This window comes from Schistocerca serialis, chromosome 3 (genome assembly GCF_023864345.2).
Source record: "Schistocerca serialis cubense isolate TAMUIC-IGC-003099 chromosome 3, iqSchSeri2.2, whole genome shotgun sequence".
Classification (NCBI taxonomy): domain Eukaryota; kingdom Metazoa; phylum Arthropoda; class Insecta; order Orthoptera; family Acrididae; genus Schistocerca; species Schistocerca serialis.
The window spans coordinates 358,601,873-358,619,415 of NC_064640.1; the positions used below are offsets into that span (position 1 = coordinate 358,601,873).

The 17,543-nt window shown below is 38.3% G+C and overlaps 1 protein-coding gene across 1 annotated transcript in view; it reads right to left on the bottom strand.

The window, feature by feature from the left end:
* Positions 1-17,543, bottom strand: part of LOC126470163 (katanin p60 ATPase-containing subunit A-like 1) — a 169,402-nt gene that overhangs the window by 18,632 nt on the left and 133,227 nt on the right. Inside the window, exon 7 of the mRNA XM_050097790.1 lies at positions 14,893-15,002. Coding sequence (XP_049953747.1) covers positions 14,893-15,002 — 110 coding nt within the window. The remainder of the gene's footprint in view (positions 1-14,892; positions 15,003-17,543) is intronic.

The window sequence follows — 17,543 nt, forward strand, 5'->3', positions numbered from 1 at the left end:
CAGCTTCGAAATCCCGAAAAAAATGAGCTGCACAAAAGTTACACATCTGATAACCGACTTGACCGAAATGTATGAAATAGCTGGTGCTTTGCGCGATTTCGAAGTAGGTCCGATAGTAAAAGTTGTTCTTATGGATGAGTACTTTAACCTGTAAAAGATTATTTACCGATTTTAGGTAAATAATAGAATATAAAACTATGAAATTCAGAGCAGTTGCAGGCGTGCGAAGAAAGCTAGTTTAAAAAGAATTACAAACCGAAGAAACCCGATGATTTATGTTGTATTACATTATTTACATTAAGTTTCACTTCACGCTGTCCCTTGTAGGGCCAGCAGGGAGGAACAAGTGCTCAGACTCGTGTCCACAGGCAGCCACACCACACCTATCGAAAGATCAACGAAATCAACCGAACAAAAAGTCACAAACCCGACTAATCGCGTTTATATGAATTTCATTTAAAACATACAAAATAATCAGAAGGATGCACCTGATGAACGTTTGTGTTGACAATAAGAAGTAGCTGGCATTGTTTTCGGGTAATATTGGTTCATTTTCGCGCGATTCGGCCTCTTCTTCTGCTGTTAAAAAAAAAAGTTAGAAAACCACTCATTGTTTACTGCACACTACTCTCTCATATACCACGCGGGACCCCGTCGCGGGCGGCTCTGCGGCGGTAGCAGTTGGGCGTCGCTGTTGGTGCATCGCTAATGAGTAGCGTGAGAATTAAAGACTCGTTATGTAAACAGCTTCTTAAGTAATTTAAAAGTTGATAACATATTATACCTACTTAAAATCGATTACGTTAGGATAAGTAATGAAAATTGTACTAAGAAAGAAGGACAATACGAAGTATTGTATCTGGGTAGACCCAGATGCTTTTTTTTGTGTGGGGGGGGGGGGGGGGAGGGGGGGAACCTTGAGCCCCTTAACCCCCCCCCCCCCCCTGCATCCGCAACCGTTGCCACACTTTAAAAAAGTTTATTTATTTTACCACGTATGCTGGTTATTACTCCAAATGCATTTCCATGTTTTATACTGTGTGGAATTCTCTTCTAGCAGCAAGCACACGATTCGGACCAGGCGAACTGCAGTGGCCTTCGTTTCCTGGAGCTCAACCTCGTGGACGGAGCCACATATCAAGTCGAGCGTGATCGTATGGTTACTATAGCAACTAAGATGTCACCTTCTTGAGGTTTTCTTTGGAGGCGGCATGCAGTGATGTAGATGGGAATTTTATTCCCGGCTGCTTCCAGCTCAAGGCTGTAAAGCAGAGTTTGTTGTGTGTGTGGAGCACGCATAATGCATTTGGTGGTATATGTATTAAATCTGAACCCCGCTGATGATGCAGTATGTATTTTATTATTTTGTATGGCAATGAGAAAGATTCCCACAGGAAGGATATTATAAATGCTTAACGAGGCTAAGGATATTTTCCCGGCTACTTATAAAGCGTTCTCCTTCATTCTGTCCATCTCTTCTACTACGGCATCTACGGAAACACGCTTTCCTTGTCTGAAGCGTATAAAAACGTACACGAAGAATGCAGTTTCTGAAGAAAGACTTTCTTCTTTAGCGAATATTTCAATTCAGAAGGAACTTCTACTGCAGTTAAAATAAACACAGCATTCTATGAAGACATCACCGACAAGTTTGCACCCTTTAAGTTCAAAATGGTTCAAATGGCTCTGAGCACTATGCGACTTAACTTCTGAGGTCATCAGTCGCCTAGAACTTAGAACTAATTAAACCTAACTAACCTAAGGACATCACACACATCCATGCCCGAGGCAGGATTCGAACCTGCGACCGTAGCGGCAGCTCGGCTCCAGACTGTAGCGCCTAGAACCGCACGGTCACTCCGGCCGGCCACCCTTAAAGGATCCAAGAATTGATTTGGAGTACAACAAAGAAATAAATTCAATTATTTAGATAAGCTTGTATGAATCTAGGTATAGTTTTCTTTCCTGATAGCTCTTCACCTAACTTCCCAGTCACGAGCCGCCACTGTTGTACAATAGGCCTAGGCTTTAGACTTGTACATGCCGAGCAAAGTTGTGAGGGATGGAAAAGTCCAGCCAAAGTTCGACAACCACGTTAGAAAGCTGTTACGAAAGCAAAGAGAGTTTGACTGCAAATTTAAAACCAGCAAAAGCCTCACACACAAACAAAAACTAGACGAACCCAAAATCAGCACAGGAGGGCCATGAATGAAGAGTTCAATGAATCTGAAAGCAAAATTCTGTTGACCGATTTGACAGAAAATCCTAAGAAGTTTTGTTCAGATACACTGTGAGCGTAATGAGAATGAAACGGAGGATGACACAAAAAGGCGGAAATGACTTTTTCTAAAATTGTTTCACAGAGGGAAAGAGCACTGTAGTTCCTTCTTTAAATCGTGGCACAAAATGACAGATGTCGAAATAAGTGACCATGGAATAGAAAGTCTACTGGAATTACTAAACAGAAGAAAGACCAATGGACCTAATGGAATACCAATTCGATTCTACATAGAGTATGCAAACGAACTTGCCCTCTTCTAGCAGTCTACCGCAGGTCTTTGGAGAAACAAAGCGTTCCTAATGATTGAAATAAAAAAAAAAACACAAGTCACTCCCGTTTTCAAGAAAGGTCGTCGAACAAATACACAGAACTATAGGCCTATATCTCTGACGCCGGTCTGTTGTAGAATTTACAAGGAGTTAAAATTTCATAGAGTGGCTGAGATACTAGTTACAGCGCTCCTAGCGGCAACCAACGCTAACTCGGCCGCCATGTTCTTCTTAGTCAAAACATTAGGAAAGCGTTACTGTTGTTTGTGTTGGAAGTGTGTCAGCTGTTGTGATATTATTGCAATATTTAACTTTTCTAGTTGACTTTTTTGTTACAAAATATAAAGTCAACATGCCTGCAGTGTGTTCAGCGTTCAACTGCACAAATCGCAGCGATAAAACAACAAATATTTCATATTATAAGTTCAAATGGTTCAAATGGCTCTGAGCACTATGGGACTCAACTGCTGTGGTCATCAGTCCCCTAGAACTTAGAACTACTTAAACCTAACTAACCTAAGGACATCACACACATCCATGCCTGAGGCAGGATTCGAACCTGCGACCGTAGCAGTCGCACGGTTCCTGACTGCGCGCCTAGAACCGCGAGACCACCGCGGCCGGCATATTATAAGTAAGTATATTAGTACCGAAATACGACACACGTTTTTTAATGTTTATTAAAGAGTCATTTGCATTGGAACTGTAATTATGCTTAAGACAAATGCAGGAAGTAATTTACTTATTGTTGAGTACAGATTTCCTTTAAAAGATAAGGAAATTACAAAATGATGGGTTATAAATATGATGCGAGAAAACTGGTTTCCTACTACAGCCAGTTACCTCTGTTCAGCTCATTTTGAAGAGAAATATATGTACCACACAAATGTCCAGAGGCACGTTTTGTCAAAACCAGTACCTACTATCTTTAACTTTCCACCACATTTACAAAAGCAAGATAAAGTATTACGACCACAACCCAGAAAGCGATCTTTCGACAATTTGCAAGATAGTGCTATTACAGTGACATCATTAGCACAAAGTAAGTCAGTAATTTAATTTTACTCCGTGTTCTTATTACTTTGAATTACATACTTTCTATTATAATCTTATGGTGTAACTCTGTTATAAACTTATGATGTAACTACATTCTTTCAGTGCCTGTCGGACCCACATCTGTTTCTGCTGACCACAATTACTGTCTACCAAGCCCTAAGAAGTTGAAAACACAATATAACAGAGTACAAGCAGAGAATGTGCGACTAAAGAAGCAAATGAAGCAACTTAGTGTACGACACAAAAGAAGAATAGTGCAGTTACAGACTTTAGTTGCTGGTTTGAGAAGAAGGCTATGTAGTTCAGTTTCTGATATGTTAAACAGTGAACATGTAGTTGGTTTGTTGAAGGAGCTATTGGAACTTCAGTGCAGTGCTAAAGTATGCCATTATTCTCAGCAAATAAGGAAATTTGCCCTGACCCTACACTTTTATTCTGCCGAGGCATACAGCTACTTACGAAAATTTGTGAAATTACCTCACCCAAGAACGCTTCGACTTTGTTATTGAATTACTATGCTTGTGTTAACTACTTTAACACATATTTCAAATAAATTCTCGTTCACAGTGTACTGGTTTTTGAGGCTTTGACTGTTTACTTTGAAAGAACGACAAAAATATCGCATTTCTGCGCCCGTTACTGTTTCTAATAGTTAACCACAGCATGTTTAGAAGTTTCACCGTAATATTCTGGTGGTACCTGCTCTAATTGCATTAATTTATGGGCAACAAGTAACGTTATAGTGGATGGACAGACTTATTTGAGTTGTCTTGTAGTGTTATCTACATCGAAAAGTTTAGCCATATTTCGACAAAAACACCCCTTTTTGCTGTCAGTGTACACTGAAATCACTGCTGTCTATTGCTTTTTTTAGAAAAAAATAAAGCTAGAATGGGCTATATCAAGTAAGTCAAACGCAATTACAAGGGGGCGGGACACAGCAGACGAATGCCTTGACTAAAGAAAACATGGCGGCCAGAACTTCAATTTGCTTCAAACATGGCGGACCTATATCCACTCTATGAAATTTTAACTCGTTGAGAATTTATGCTCGCGTATTATGACATCTCTGGAGACCGACAATCTCCTGTCTGTAGGAATGAAACAGCTATAATGTGAAACCCAGCTCGCTCTGTTCGTCCACGGGACCCAGAAAGTAGTAGATGGAGGCGCACAAGTGATGCCGTGTTCCTTGACTTCCTGAAGGCGTTTGACAGAATTCCGTAATGCCGCTTGGTGAACAAAATATGATCATACGGAATATCACAGCAATTGCGTGACTGTAGTGACAAGTTTCTAGGAAACAGAACACATCATGTCATTCTCACTGACGAGAAATCTACAGACATAAAAGTAACTTTGGACGCAACGCAAGGAAGTGTTTTAGGACCATTACTTCTCACAGTATATATAAACGACCTAGAAGATAACGTCGGGAGTTCTGTTAGGTTGATCGTGGATGATGTTGTTATAGACAGAGAAGTCATAAAGCTAGAAAACTGTAGCAAAATTGCAGGAGGAACTGCAGAGGATCGGCGCTAGGCCTTGTACATAAACAAATGTAACATATTGCGAATACATAGAAAGACCCATTATTGTATGATTACACAAATGCAGAACAAACACTGGAAAGCGATATGCGTAGGGAGCAATCTGAAGTAGAACTGCTGCATACAGCTACTCTTGGGTACGGCAGATGCCAGACAGACCCATTAGAGGAATTCTTAGGAAATGTAGTCCATCGATAAAGAAGTTGACTTACAAAACACTCGTTTGACCAACACTTGAATTAATCTAAACATCTATATCTGTACTTTGCAAACCACTGCAAAGAACACGCATTGTCATTAGTCTAAGATGTGTGACAAACAGTACTAATAGAGGAAACAGAAAAGATCCAAAGAAAAGCAGATAATTTAGTTACACGTTCATTTAGTAAGCTTGAAAGTGTCAGAGATGCTCAGCCAACAGTCACAGGGACTGCGAGAGAGTAATTTTGGATCACAGTGTAGTTTACTGTTAAAATTCCAAAAGTGCATGTTCCTTGAAGAGTCAACCAATATAGTGCTTCCTCCTATGTTTAGCTCATGAAAAGACCATGAAGATAAAACCAGAAATATTTGAGCCAACATGGAGGCTAACCAGCAAATGTTCTTCCTACGAACCATTTGTAACTGCAAGAGAAAAAGAGGGAAGTGTCACTGGTACACGAAGTACCCTCCACCAAACATGATGAGGGTGCTTGCAGAATATAGTGTAGATGTCGACAATAACCCCTCAGGTTACTTGGTGCCCTTATGACAGCTGGGTCATTTCATGGCACTCATATACTGTTTCAGTAGCAGGGGTTGATGTATGGTCTGCTACTCGGACAGACAGCTCCACATGCCAACTCCTTACGGACTACGCGCATCTGTGTTGGCACTCCTGATGCATCGAGCTGGGTCACCTGTCAAACCACCACATGACTAGCCACACCTGTCTTTCGTGTCTCACTATCCTATCCAAACTGTGAATAACGTAAAAGACAAATGACTTGGATCATCTCCATCTGCTTCCCAGTCTCTCTTAGTTGGTGCTCATATTTCATGTGAATGTCGTAACAATGAGAAAATTGGGATTAAGGAAGCAGGCAGGTGTGTTCTGAGTCTTTCTTCTCTCACTAAATTTACAAATTTGGCGGGACAGAGTCTGAGTAATAACGGTAGAAAATTTTCTTTACCAGGGGATAAAACTCTCATAACACTGACTCATGTAAGATGTTGCCGTGACAGAGCTTGTATAATACAATTCTTCTGTTTTGACTACAAATAATGTTTCAATCACTTCTTACGCATTTCGGCCACTGGGCCGTCCTCAAAGGACAAAGCTATTTAAAAACAATGTTTGATCTCGGGAGCAACAGTTGAAACACTATGTAGTTTAAGTTTTGCACAGAATGGCATTACACCATACGAGAGGCAACATGTATTAAATTTAAGTCTGATAATGTTTCTTGTAATACCTCTATTGCACATGTTTTAGAGCTTAATTTTTTAATTACCTGCCCAGAGAGAATCTTGGAAATATATTGCATAAAAACACCATGAGATACAGCAGCCATGTTGCTCTTTAACAACATATACTGAGGTGACAAAAGTCATGAGATACTACCTAATATTATACCATGCTTCAACTACCATGCTTCAACTACAGCTGTCCATATTTGCGAAAGTGTTGCCAATGCAGGATTTTGTGCACGAACTGATCTCTTGACTGTATCCTATAAAAATTCAATGGGATTCATGTCATCTGGGTGGTCAAATCATTCACCTGAATTGTCCAGAATTCTCTTCAAACCAATCGCAAAAAAATGTGGCCCAGTAACATGGTGCATTGTCACCAACAAAAATTCCATCATTGTTTGGGAATATAAAGTCCATGAATGGCTGCAAATGGTCTTGAACTAGCTACAATTAGCCATTATCAGCCAATGATTGGTTTAGTTGGACCAGAGAACCCAGTCTGTTCCATGCAAGCACAGCTCACACCATTATGGAACCACCACCAACTTGCACAGCACTTGACAACTTGGATCCATTGCTTCATGGGGTCTGCACCACATTCAAACGCTACTGTCAGCTCTTGCCGGCTGATATCGGGAATCATCGGACCAGGCCATGGTCTTCCAGACTTCTAGGGTCTAATTGGCTGCCATAGCCCACTAATGCCATATTTCACCACACTGTCCCAATGAATATGTTCTTTATACATCATACATTGATTACTGTTCTTATTTCACATAGTGTTGCTCATCTGTTAGCACTGACAACCCTACGCAAACGTCACTGCCCTCAGTCATTAAGTGGATGCCATCGGCCACTGCGTTGTCCATGGTGAGAGGGGTTGCCTGAAATTTGGTATTGTCGGCACACTCGTGACACTGTGGATCTCGGAATGTTGGATTATATAACGATTTACAAAATGGAATGTCCAACGTTTCTAGCTCCAACCACCATTCCACGTTAAAAGCCTGTTAATTTCTGTTGTGTGATCATAATCACATCAGAAACATTTTCACATCAATTAGCGTAGTACAAATAACAGCTTAGCCAGTGCACTGCCCTTCTACATCTACATCTACATTTATACTCCGCAAGCCACCCAACGGTGTGTGGCGGAGGGCACTTTACGTGCCACTGTCATTAACTCCCTTTCCTGTTCCAGTCGCGTATGGTTCGGGGGAAGAACGACTGTCTGAAAGCCTCCGTGCGCGCTCTAATCTCTCTAATTTTACATTCGTGATCTCCTCGGGAGGTATAAGTAGGGGGAAGCAATATATTCGATACCTCATCCAGAAACGCACCCTCTCGAAACCTGGACAGCAGAGCGCCTCTCTTGCAGAGTCTGCCACTTGAGTTTATTAAACATCTCCGTAACGCTATCACGGTTACCAAATAACCCTGTGACGAAACGCGCCGCTCTTCTTTGGATCTTCTCTATCTCCTCTGTCAGACCGATCTGGTACGGATCCCACACTGATGAGCAATACTCAAGTATAGGTCGAACGAGTGTTTTGTAAGCCACCTCCTTTGTTGATGGACTACATTTTCTAAGCACTCTCCCAATGAATCTCAACCTGGTACCCGCCTTACCAACAATTAATTTTATATGATCATTCCACTTCAAATCGTTCCGCACGCATACTCCCAGATATTTTACAGAAGTAACTGCTACCAGTGTTTGTTCCGCTATCATATAATCATACAATAAAGGATCCTTCTTTCTATGTATTCGCAATACATTACATTTGTCTATGTTAAGGGTCAGTTGCCACTCCCTGCACCAAGTGCCTATCCGCTGCAGATCTTCCTGCATTTCGCTACAATTTTCTAATGCTGCAACTTCTCTGTATACTACAGCATCATCCGCGAAAAGCTGCATGGAACTTCCGATACTATCTACTAGGTCATTTATATATATTGTGAAAAGCAATGGTCCCATAACACTCCTCTGTGGCACGCCAGAGGTTACTTTAACGTCTGTAGACGTCTCTCCATTGATAACAACATGCTGTGTTCTGTTTGCTAAAAACTCTTCAATCCAGCAACACAGCTGGTCTGATATTCCGTAGGCTCTTATTACTTTGTTTATCAGGCGACAGTGCGGAACTGTATCGAACGCCTTCCGGAAGTCAAGAAAAATAGCATCTACCTGGGAGCCTGTATCTAATATTTTCTGGGTCCCATGAACAAATAAAGCGAGTTGGGTCTCACACGATCGCTGTTTCCGGAATCCATGTTGATTCCTACATAGTAGATTCTGGGTTTCCAAAAACGACATGACACTCGAGCAAAAAACATGTTCTAAAATTCTACAACAGATCGTACTTTGTGTATGCAATACTACTACCCTCTGGACATGTGTACTGCTATCCACTGACTTTTGTCACCTCAGTGTAATAGTCCTATCTTGACAACAATCATTCATGAATAACACATTGTTATGACACAAAATTTCATGAATGGTCACATGATATTGTTGTATGCACTGGACAAGACTTAGTTTCAGCAGCGCACAAGCTGGTCAACTTATGTTCTTGTGTTGTAATTATAGGGTATTTCTTAGTTTCACTGTGCACCAATTTGCCCACTATGACTATCATGTAGAAAACATATTGGGAGGTAGTAGTGAGTATCCAAACTTTCTGGGAAAGGTTACAAAGTGGGTTATAGGTGGCACACTGTATGTAATTTGGCCAAAAAAAATTTTTTAGACAGAAAAACAAACAATGGGACAGGGTCCCATCTGTTGTCATTATGAACACAACTGCTAGGAATTATATATACTTCTAATAGAAACTGCTTTCTAAGGGACAAAGCGTTCATGTCTTTTTTACAACACATTATGAACTACCGGTATGTTTTATTTAGCACATCTGTTCACTTAGCATACCACCAGTTTCGTTGTGCTGTATTGTATTGTATTTTTACTGGTCCAGATTTAACAAGCAGTAGGCCCTATATAAGATACAGTAAAGTAATACACCAGACTTGAAGTAATTGTGGGGGAAGGGCTGCAAAACAAGTTGAGTAAAGCCAGACAGTATGTTGAAAAATTTGATGCAGTTGTGGACATTCCCACGGAGATGCAAAGCTGCAAACAAGAATGTGTACTATATATATTAGGCATAAGAAATTCTCTCATCCTGTGTTAACAACAAACGTTTTTCGTGTTCCACTAATGAGCGAGTACAGGGTTCGAAGTGCAGGCAGCCCAAAAAAGTCGAAAAAAAATTCAGTGTCAGAGGAAACTGCTCAGAAAAATCTATTGACCAAAAAACTGCCAATGGAAACTCATTACCACCATGTACAGTACTATTAGAAGTAAAAATTGTATTAGTGCAACAAAAGATGAAATTAAATGCAGTGCAGAAAACCAGACAGTGAATAAGAAAGAAAAAGCATACGTACTATCAATGACTCATGGTAGGGGACTAGCCACAGTCCTACCTGATATTAAGTCAGAATATAAAGTGAATAGAATTTGAAAGCCTGGAGCTCGATTACAAGAAGTGCTGATAAACCGTGAAACTGTAGTAAAAATGATGTAAACTGTGTCATAATCAGAGAAGGAAATGATGTATATAAAAATAAAAGCAGCCTTATTGAAGGAGCACTGATAACACCATACATAATTCTTATAACACACTACCATCATCTGAAAATAATATTGCTCATATAAGTAGAGCATCCCCATAAAATGATCCCATATCTCATTATTGAATGAAAATGTGCAGAAAAAACTAGTTTCTTCATTTTTAAATTACGTATGGCAGTAGGAATTGAAACATAGCCGAACTAATGCACTAAAATAATTCCAGGCCACAGTCCTCCAATTAAAGTTGTGATCCAAAACAGTGAACACTTTCTATTTCTTGTACTTCATTGTTTCAGTAGACTATTTCTGTAGCTTGTAGAGTTATATGAGATGTACTGAACTGAATGTACTCAACATAGCACAAATATCATTACATTGCATTGCATTTGTGTTAAAACAACTGCTGACGTTTTCTAATCTTTCAACAGCTGCCTTTTCACTTAGGAAATTGATATTACCTCTTATTTGTACACTTATATCATCTACAGAAAATAATAAAATTTGTACTTTTTGAAACTGCAAATGAAGGATTGTTTATGTACTGGTAGATCAGAAACAACAGAGGACCCAAACTTGAACCTTACAGTACACCATGTCTGATTGGTTATAATTCTGAATGCCTATTGTTAAGTGACTGACAGGCAACAGATACACATTGCTTTCTGTCATTCACATAAGATAAAAACCAGGAATACACATTGCTTTCTGTCATTCACATAAGATAAAAACCAGGAACCTGCTGTGTCTACTACTTCATAATATTTAAGCATTTCCTTGGGAATACTATGGTTCCCTTAACCAAGTCACAAAATTTCCCAATGGTAGTAGCTTCTATTTTACTGATTCTAGTATATTGTATACCAAGGAAAAGACTGAACATTATTTTCAGTTAATCCTATGCTGAAATGAGTGCACATCTGCTGAACTCATTGGCATACATTTTGAGACTAAATTTACTTCAAATAGTCACACGGACGGTATATCTATAATTCTGTCACTTGTTATTTATTTGTTGGGGAAACAATGCACATATGTTTTTAAACAACTATCACTGAGTTCCTATTATGATATCTTCCACTTTCATTTAAAATAAGGTATTGATTTTAGGGTGATTCTCCCTGAGGAAGAAAGAAAAGAAGAGAGAAAAATTGAGAGGGAGAGAAAGGGGGAGGGGGGGAGCATCTGTTTGAACAAGACCAACAGGTGCACATCTGGAATTTCCATGACTAAAATACCTTATAGGCCTTATTCCACACAGTTAAATATATTAACAGTTTATTTCTCTCCATATGCAGTTACCTCTTGCATATAGAAGTAAATTATAGAAGGAATAGCCTAAGGCAACCTGTACACCAAGTTAATTCTTGTCAAACATTAAAAATAGAAATACATACAACTCAACTAAATAAAATAGAGTGTACTTACAAATGTCTAGGCATCCTTTGCATGCAGATGCTTGAAGATGGACAAATAAATAAACAAACAAAAGTGTTTACAACTTATATGATCTTCTAAATTTTTTTTTTTTTTGAAAATACTGGCAATAATAAGACAGATTGGTAATTTGGAATAGTGTCTTGCCCCCTTTTTTTGTGAAGTTGCAGAAAACAGAACGCTTGTCTCTCTAGGAAAAGATTAGTTGCATAAGTAAGCCAATATATTACTAATTGTAAGCTCAGCTGAACAACATTTCATTATTTTACTTTTGATTTCTTCATAACCACTTGACCATTTATTTGTAAGAGAATTAATAAAATTTGGAAACATATTTTGGAAATGTAGGAGGATGCTGAATTTTATGTAACTTGTTTTGGAAAGTACTCTATGGAAATATTCAAACCTAATCTATCTGTTATTGGCCAAATAAATTTATGCAGAATTCCTCATTTTTTTAAAGAAATTTCTCCATTTTCTGGATTCTTTTCTCCTGTCTTATTTTTTTGGTGGGTTCCAAACAGTTCTTATCTTGTTCTTTAAGGAGCTTATTTTTTATTGATAATACATACCATTTGGCACTCAGATGACTTTAACTGGACTTTTACAGCACAGTTTGAAATGGGCTTTAATCCTATCATCATCCATGTCCCTTGATGACTAGTAGAGTTTTCTCGTAGTTCTGCATGATATTCTGATTACATATGTAACCCAAGGTTCAGATGCATTTAATCTGCTTCCATATTTTAATTTCTTAGGAATGCAGTTTCTATTAGTAGCCTATTACAATGTTACAGAATACATTATGTTTTTCATTAACACCAGGAATGTTGTACATATCTTTCCAGTTTGTATCTGACAATTTCTTGTCCATTTATCACCCTTGTATTTTCCAATTATTTTTATTTATGTGGTGCACTCTGATATTAAACATCAGCAATTGACCATAATATTCTGAGAGGCCATTAACTATGGGAATTTCAATAGCACTTTGTAATCTCAATGCATCTATAAAAATGTGGTCAGTAGCAGTAGTGCTCATTCCCATAATTCTTGTTGCAAATTGCATAAAGGAGCTGGATCACATAAAATGGCAAGGAACTTAAGTAAAGCTCTAGAACAGGTGTTCTCTGAAAAATTATATTTCCACATAATATTACCTTATTTTGCTTGGAAGTCAAGAAGTTTAATAATGCATCAATATTTCATAAATAATTCAAAATTAACAGATGGAGTCCTGTATGCTATTATTATTATTAACTTTCCAAGAAAATCTACTTTTGCAGCATAAGTTTTAAAACACTGATCACTGTAAAGTATATGGGTATCAGTGTTTTTATAGTTTCATGCCTTCTTAATGTAACTGGCATCTCCTCCTTTCTCCATGCTTGACCTGCAGTTATTTCTGCCCATATTCAGCATTCCTGTATCAATGGTCAAAGGATGTTCGGAAAATCATATTACATCTACATGATCTGTGTCAACTTGTTCAAGAGCCTTCATGAGGAATCCTTTCTAATCACTCACAGTCCTGAAACCCTTAGTTAGTTCTGATTTACTGATGACATATTTATGATTTAGAGACCCACTGAAGACATCCCACTGTCATTCATTCAAAATCTTAACACCGGTCTACCACCTGTTTTATATTGTCCTCCTTGGCCCCTAGAGCCACCTTCACTTCACTGATGGCCACTTTCAGACTATTTAAATTAAACCCATCACTCACCAGAAGTACATCCACTCTGCAGCTGCTACCCGTCTTATATAAAAAACGTCTCACCTCCCTCCCCCATACAGACTGGCAACCAGTGGATACCAAATTTTCAGTGACAAGCAATTCTTTTCCTAGGGTACTCAGATCGTACTGAAGCATCAGCAGAGTATATCAACCCTTCCAACCCTGACTTAAACAGAACTCCTCTACCCCTATTCAGTTGTCCACCAAAATTATGCAGTATCTTTGTGTGTCCTTATGGCCATCTTGTTTTCAATCCCTTGACCTCTGGGTGACATTCCTGTATAAGACCCAGATGCAAGACCTGTCCTATACATCTGCCAACCATTCCTAGACCAATTCTATCACTGGCATCACTCATCACAACTAGAGCCACACATGGAAGCAGTCACAGCATATAACTATGTTGAAAGTACTATGCAGCATTCTATGTAGATATGAGCACTAAACTATCCACTCACATGAACAGAAATTGTCAAACCGTGACTGAAAGTTAGCATGCTATGCAAGTGGTTGTCCTCAGCATTTGTTTTACAAGCCATGCTACTTGGATTCTTGCCAACAGCCTTAAGTTTTTCTGAATGTTGTGGGTGGGAAATCTCCCTTCTACATATCGTTCATTCCAGTTAAGATTTCAATATTTGCTAACTCTTGTGCCACACTTGTCCTCCTTCTCTTCTCCCTTCATGTTATCAACTAATTTCACCAATTGTTCCCATAACATGCTCTTACTTTTCCTGTTTCCTCTATCTACTACTCCATCCTTACTCATAACTTTGAACCTTTCGATATCTCCTATATGTATCTACGAGTTTGTATTGTTACCCCAGTACTCTCCCATTTTCCTCTCTGTTTTCATCCTGGCACACCTATCCCTAACTTGACCTTGCAAAACAGTTACATGTTCCATCCCAGCACTATCCTTCATAACCCCCCCCCCCCCCCCCACCCCACCTACTGTACCATTCATCCATCTCCTCACTCTACATATATCTCTGTTCGCCCACCACTTATCCCATTTGACATCATTGCTGACCTCATTTAGATAAACAGCATTGCAATACAAGAGCCTGTGCTGAGTTGAGCATGTGCATTGGTAGTCCTAATAAAGGACATTCTCCAAAAATAAAGCATTTTTGTCTTTTATAAGCAATTACCTACTGTTCAGAATTGCTTCTATTTGGCAGGCAGTGTTCTATCCTACATACATACTATCTCTATTCCTGGATTTTCAGTTACTGATATTGCATGTACATGCACAGTTGTACATTATATGTAGATCTGAGTGTATATGTGTACTGATTTTAGGAATATAATAAGGAGAAAGTTAATATCTTCCCATCAAGTGATGCTAGAGTATGGGTAACAATTCTGTTTGTCATAGCTCAATGATTTGGGTTAAAGTACACCCCTGTGAATCAAATACACAGCTGTATGAATACCATTATTATGATGAATTATGAATGCAGATTTACCGTTTGGAAGAGGAACATATATCCTTTTCTCAAATCTTCGGCGAAATGCCTCATCAATGTTCCATGGATGGTTGGTTGCTGCTAGTACCATTATCACCTTGTTGTCTGAACTGAAAGCAGACACATGAAAATACAAATGGACAGGTGTGATATTTACTGCACTATGGCTATAATGCCCTTTAAGACCTGATTTAAAGATTGTTATGTATCCATATTTGATCTTCAGCTGTACCCTGATCAGAAGATTTATATTTGTTATCATTGGATGAATTATATGCAAGGTAAAAGTGAAGTTTTTGTGTGCTTGGAGGCTTTATTTAATATATGTGCAATGTAACTTGGCATTTTACATGGGGGATGCAGGAAGCAGGGGAGTAGGTATAATCCTCTCCATTACTCCTAGCACAGTGTAAAAGGTTACAGTGCACATTTTGTAGTGACAATTCTTCTTGTTAGTTTGATCACATGGTCAAAGAGAATTACATGTAGCAAAGTATGCTACATTTGCATCACTATGTAAAAAAGCTTCTTGTGTTCCAATACTGATTTAGAGATGGCTGTAGATCACACTTGAAATCAATAATTGTATAAACACAATCAGTGATTATTGTCTGGTATAATAAAAGACAGAAAAATAACTAATTTTTTTAGTCATTGCCCTACAATTATCTTTTATTTCACAAAAGATGCGCACTGTTTACTTATTGGTTTTAACCTATATTTATTAATACATAATATATTTCCATAGAAACATTGAAATTAAAAAATGAAATCAGTTAATTAACTCAGTTCCTGCAAAATCATTTTTCTATTGTGACAACAGAAAAATTGTAACAGACTAGTACTTGAACCTGGATTTAAATTAGACTCATAAATAATAATACAGTAGTAACTTGATTAATGAATCTGTTTCGTAGTTTTCAATGTTTCCATGGATGTTAACGTCCTTGGGTTGGTGGTACAGGGTACAATGTCCATTACCCCTGTGATGCTGCTACCACGTATGCCTTGGAAGAATCTCTTGTTGTAATGTTCAGAAGAAATACAAGGGGAATATCAATCATACTGAGGCTTTGGGTCACTCTTGGAGACATAACTGGATAGGCTTGCATAACCACAGTAACCAGATGTGTCTCAAAATTCTGATAAATATTGTCTATTCAACTCTTCTATGGTATAAATGGAATTGTCCAAAAAATATACGTCTACACACATACTCTGCTAACTACTGTGACATGCATGACAGAGGGTACTTCTCACAGTATCACACACTACAGTTTCTTCCCAGTTAATTTGCATATGCAGTGTGGGAAGAATGACTTTGTGTACGTTCCAATTAAACTAATTTTGTATTTGCAGTTGGTATATGAGTGAATCTTTTAGGCATCTGCAATACATTCCTAGATTCCATATATATTAATAGTTCTTGAAACTTTGTAAATAGGCTTTCACAGGATACTTGGTCTCCATTTTAAAGCATCTGCCAATTCAAGTTTTTCAGCATTTTTGATGGTCTCCTTCGAGGCAAACAAACATGTGACCACTTGTATAAGTTCAGTATCCCCTATAAGTCCTGTTTAGTATGGTTTCCACACACTTCAACAATATTGTGCTGTGGAACACACAAGTGTTTTGGAAGCAGTCACCTTTGTAAACTGATAGCATTTTACCTAGGCCTATACATTTTCTGGCCAGTTACATTATCACAACACATTATTACACCCACATAACAGGATGAATGGACTGACTCCAACTGTGACTGCTGCTTATGCCATTGCTGTTTCTGTTGTGTGAATATTTCTTGTTATTTATTTTGTTTGCTTCAGTTGTAAAATTAATACCGTATTTTCAGTACAGGTACTTTGTTGTTAATGATTTTATCCTTTTTGAAGTGCTAGGAACCTGTTGCTTATTGTAATAATTAAGGAAGAATCATTCGCAATTCTTTTCACAGTTTTAAATGTTTTTTTAGTCGTAATATATTGTTCAGTTCTCGTAAAGGTTTTCTTTGCAGGGAATTGGTTTTTGCATAATTTAGCGCCAATTTTTTTGTATCTGCATATTTCGCCATCATTTTGCAGCTTCTGTCAACGGAGTTCGTCGATTTTACTTCTTAAATCTTTAACTTCATCAATGAGCATACCAATAAAAAATGTAAGTACCATCTTTGTTATTAAAATTTAGTCCTAGCTCATCTTCCATGCACAACCATATCTTCCATTTCGAATTCACATTTGCACAAGAGAAATGAAGCAGTTTTATATTTGATGCACACAATTCCTTTAAAGGAACGATTTCCACAGTAGCAAAGACCTGAAACTCTTCGACTTAATGTCGCATTTTGTTCGCTTCTGTACTCTCGAATTTCTCTGATTCTACATGTCTCTTTTCCATAATTTTTGATATTACAGTGCAAGCTAGACACGTCCTGTCACTAAATATGTTGATTTTTTTTTTTTTTTTTTTTTGCATGTGCAACACGTATTTGCTCATAGTTTACTTTTGTTTGTCGAGCAATTCGACTGATTGTTGGCGCTTAACGCCAAGATGGGGAAACGTTCTGCAGCTCAGAATTTTCATTTATTACATGCGAAATCTTATGTCTTATAAAGCCCACATTTTTTTCTAAATTTGTAATGCATTCGTTCAAT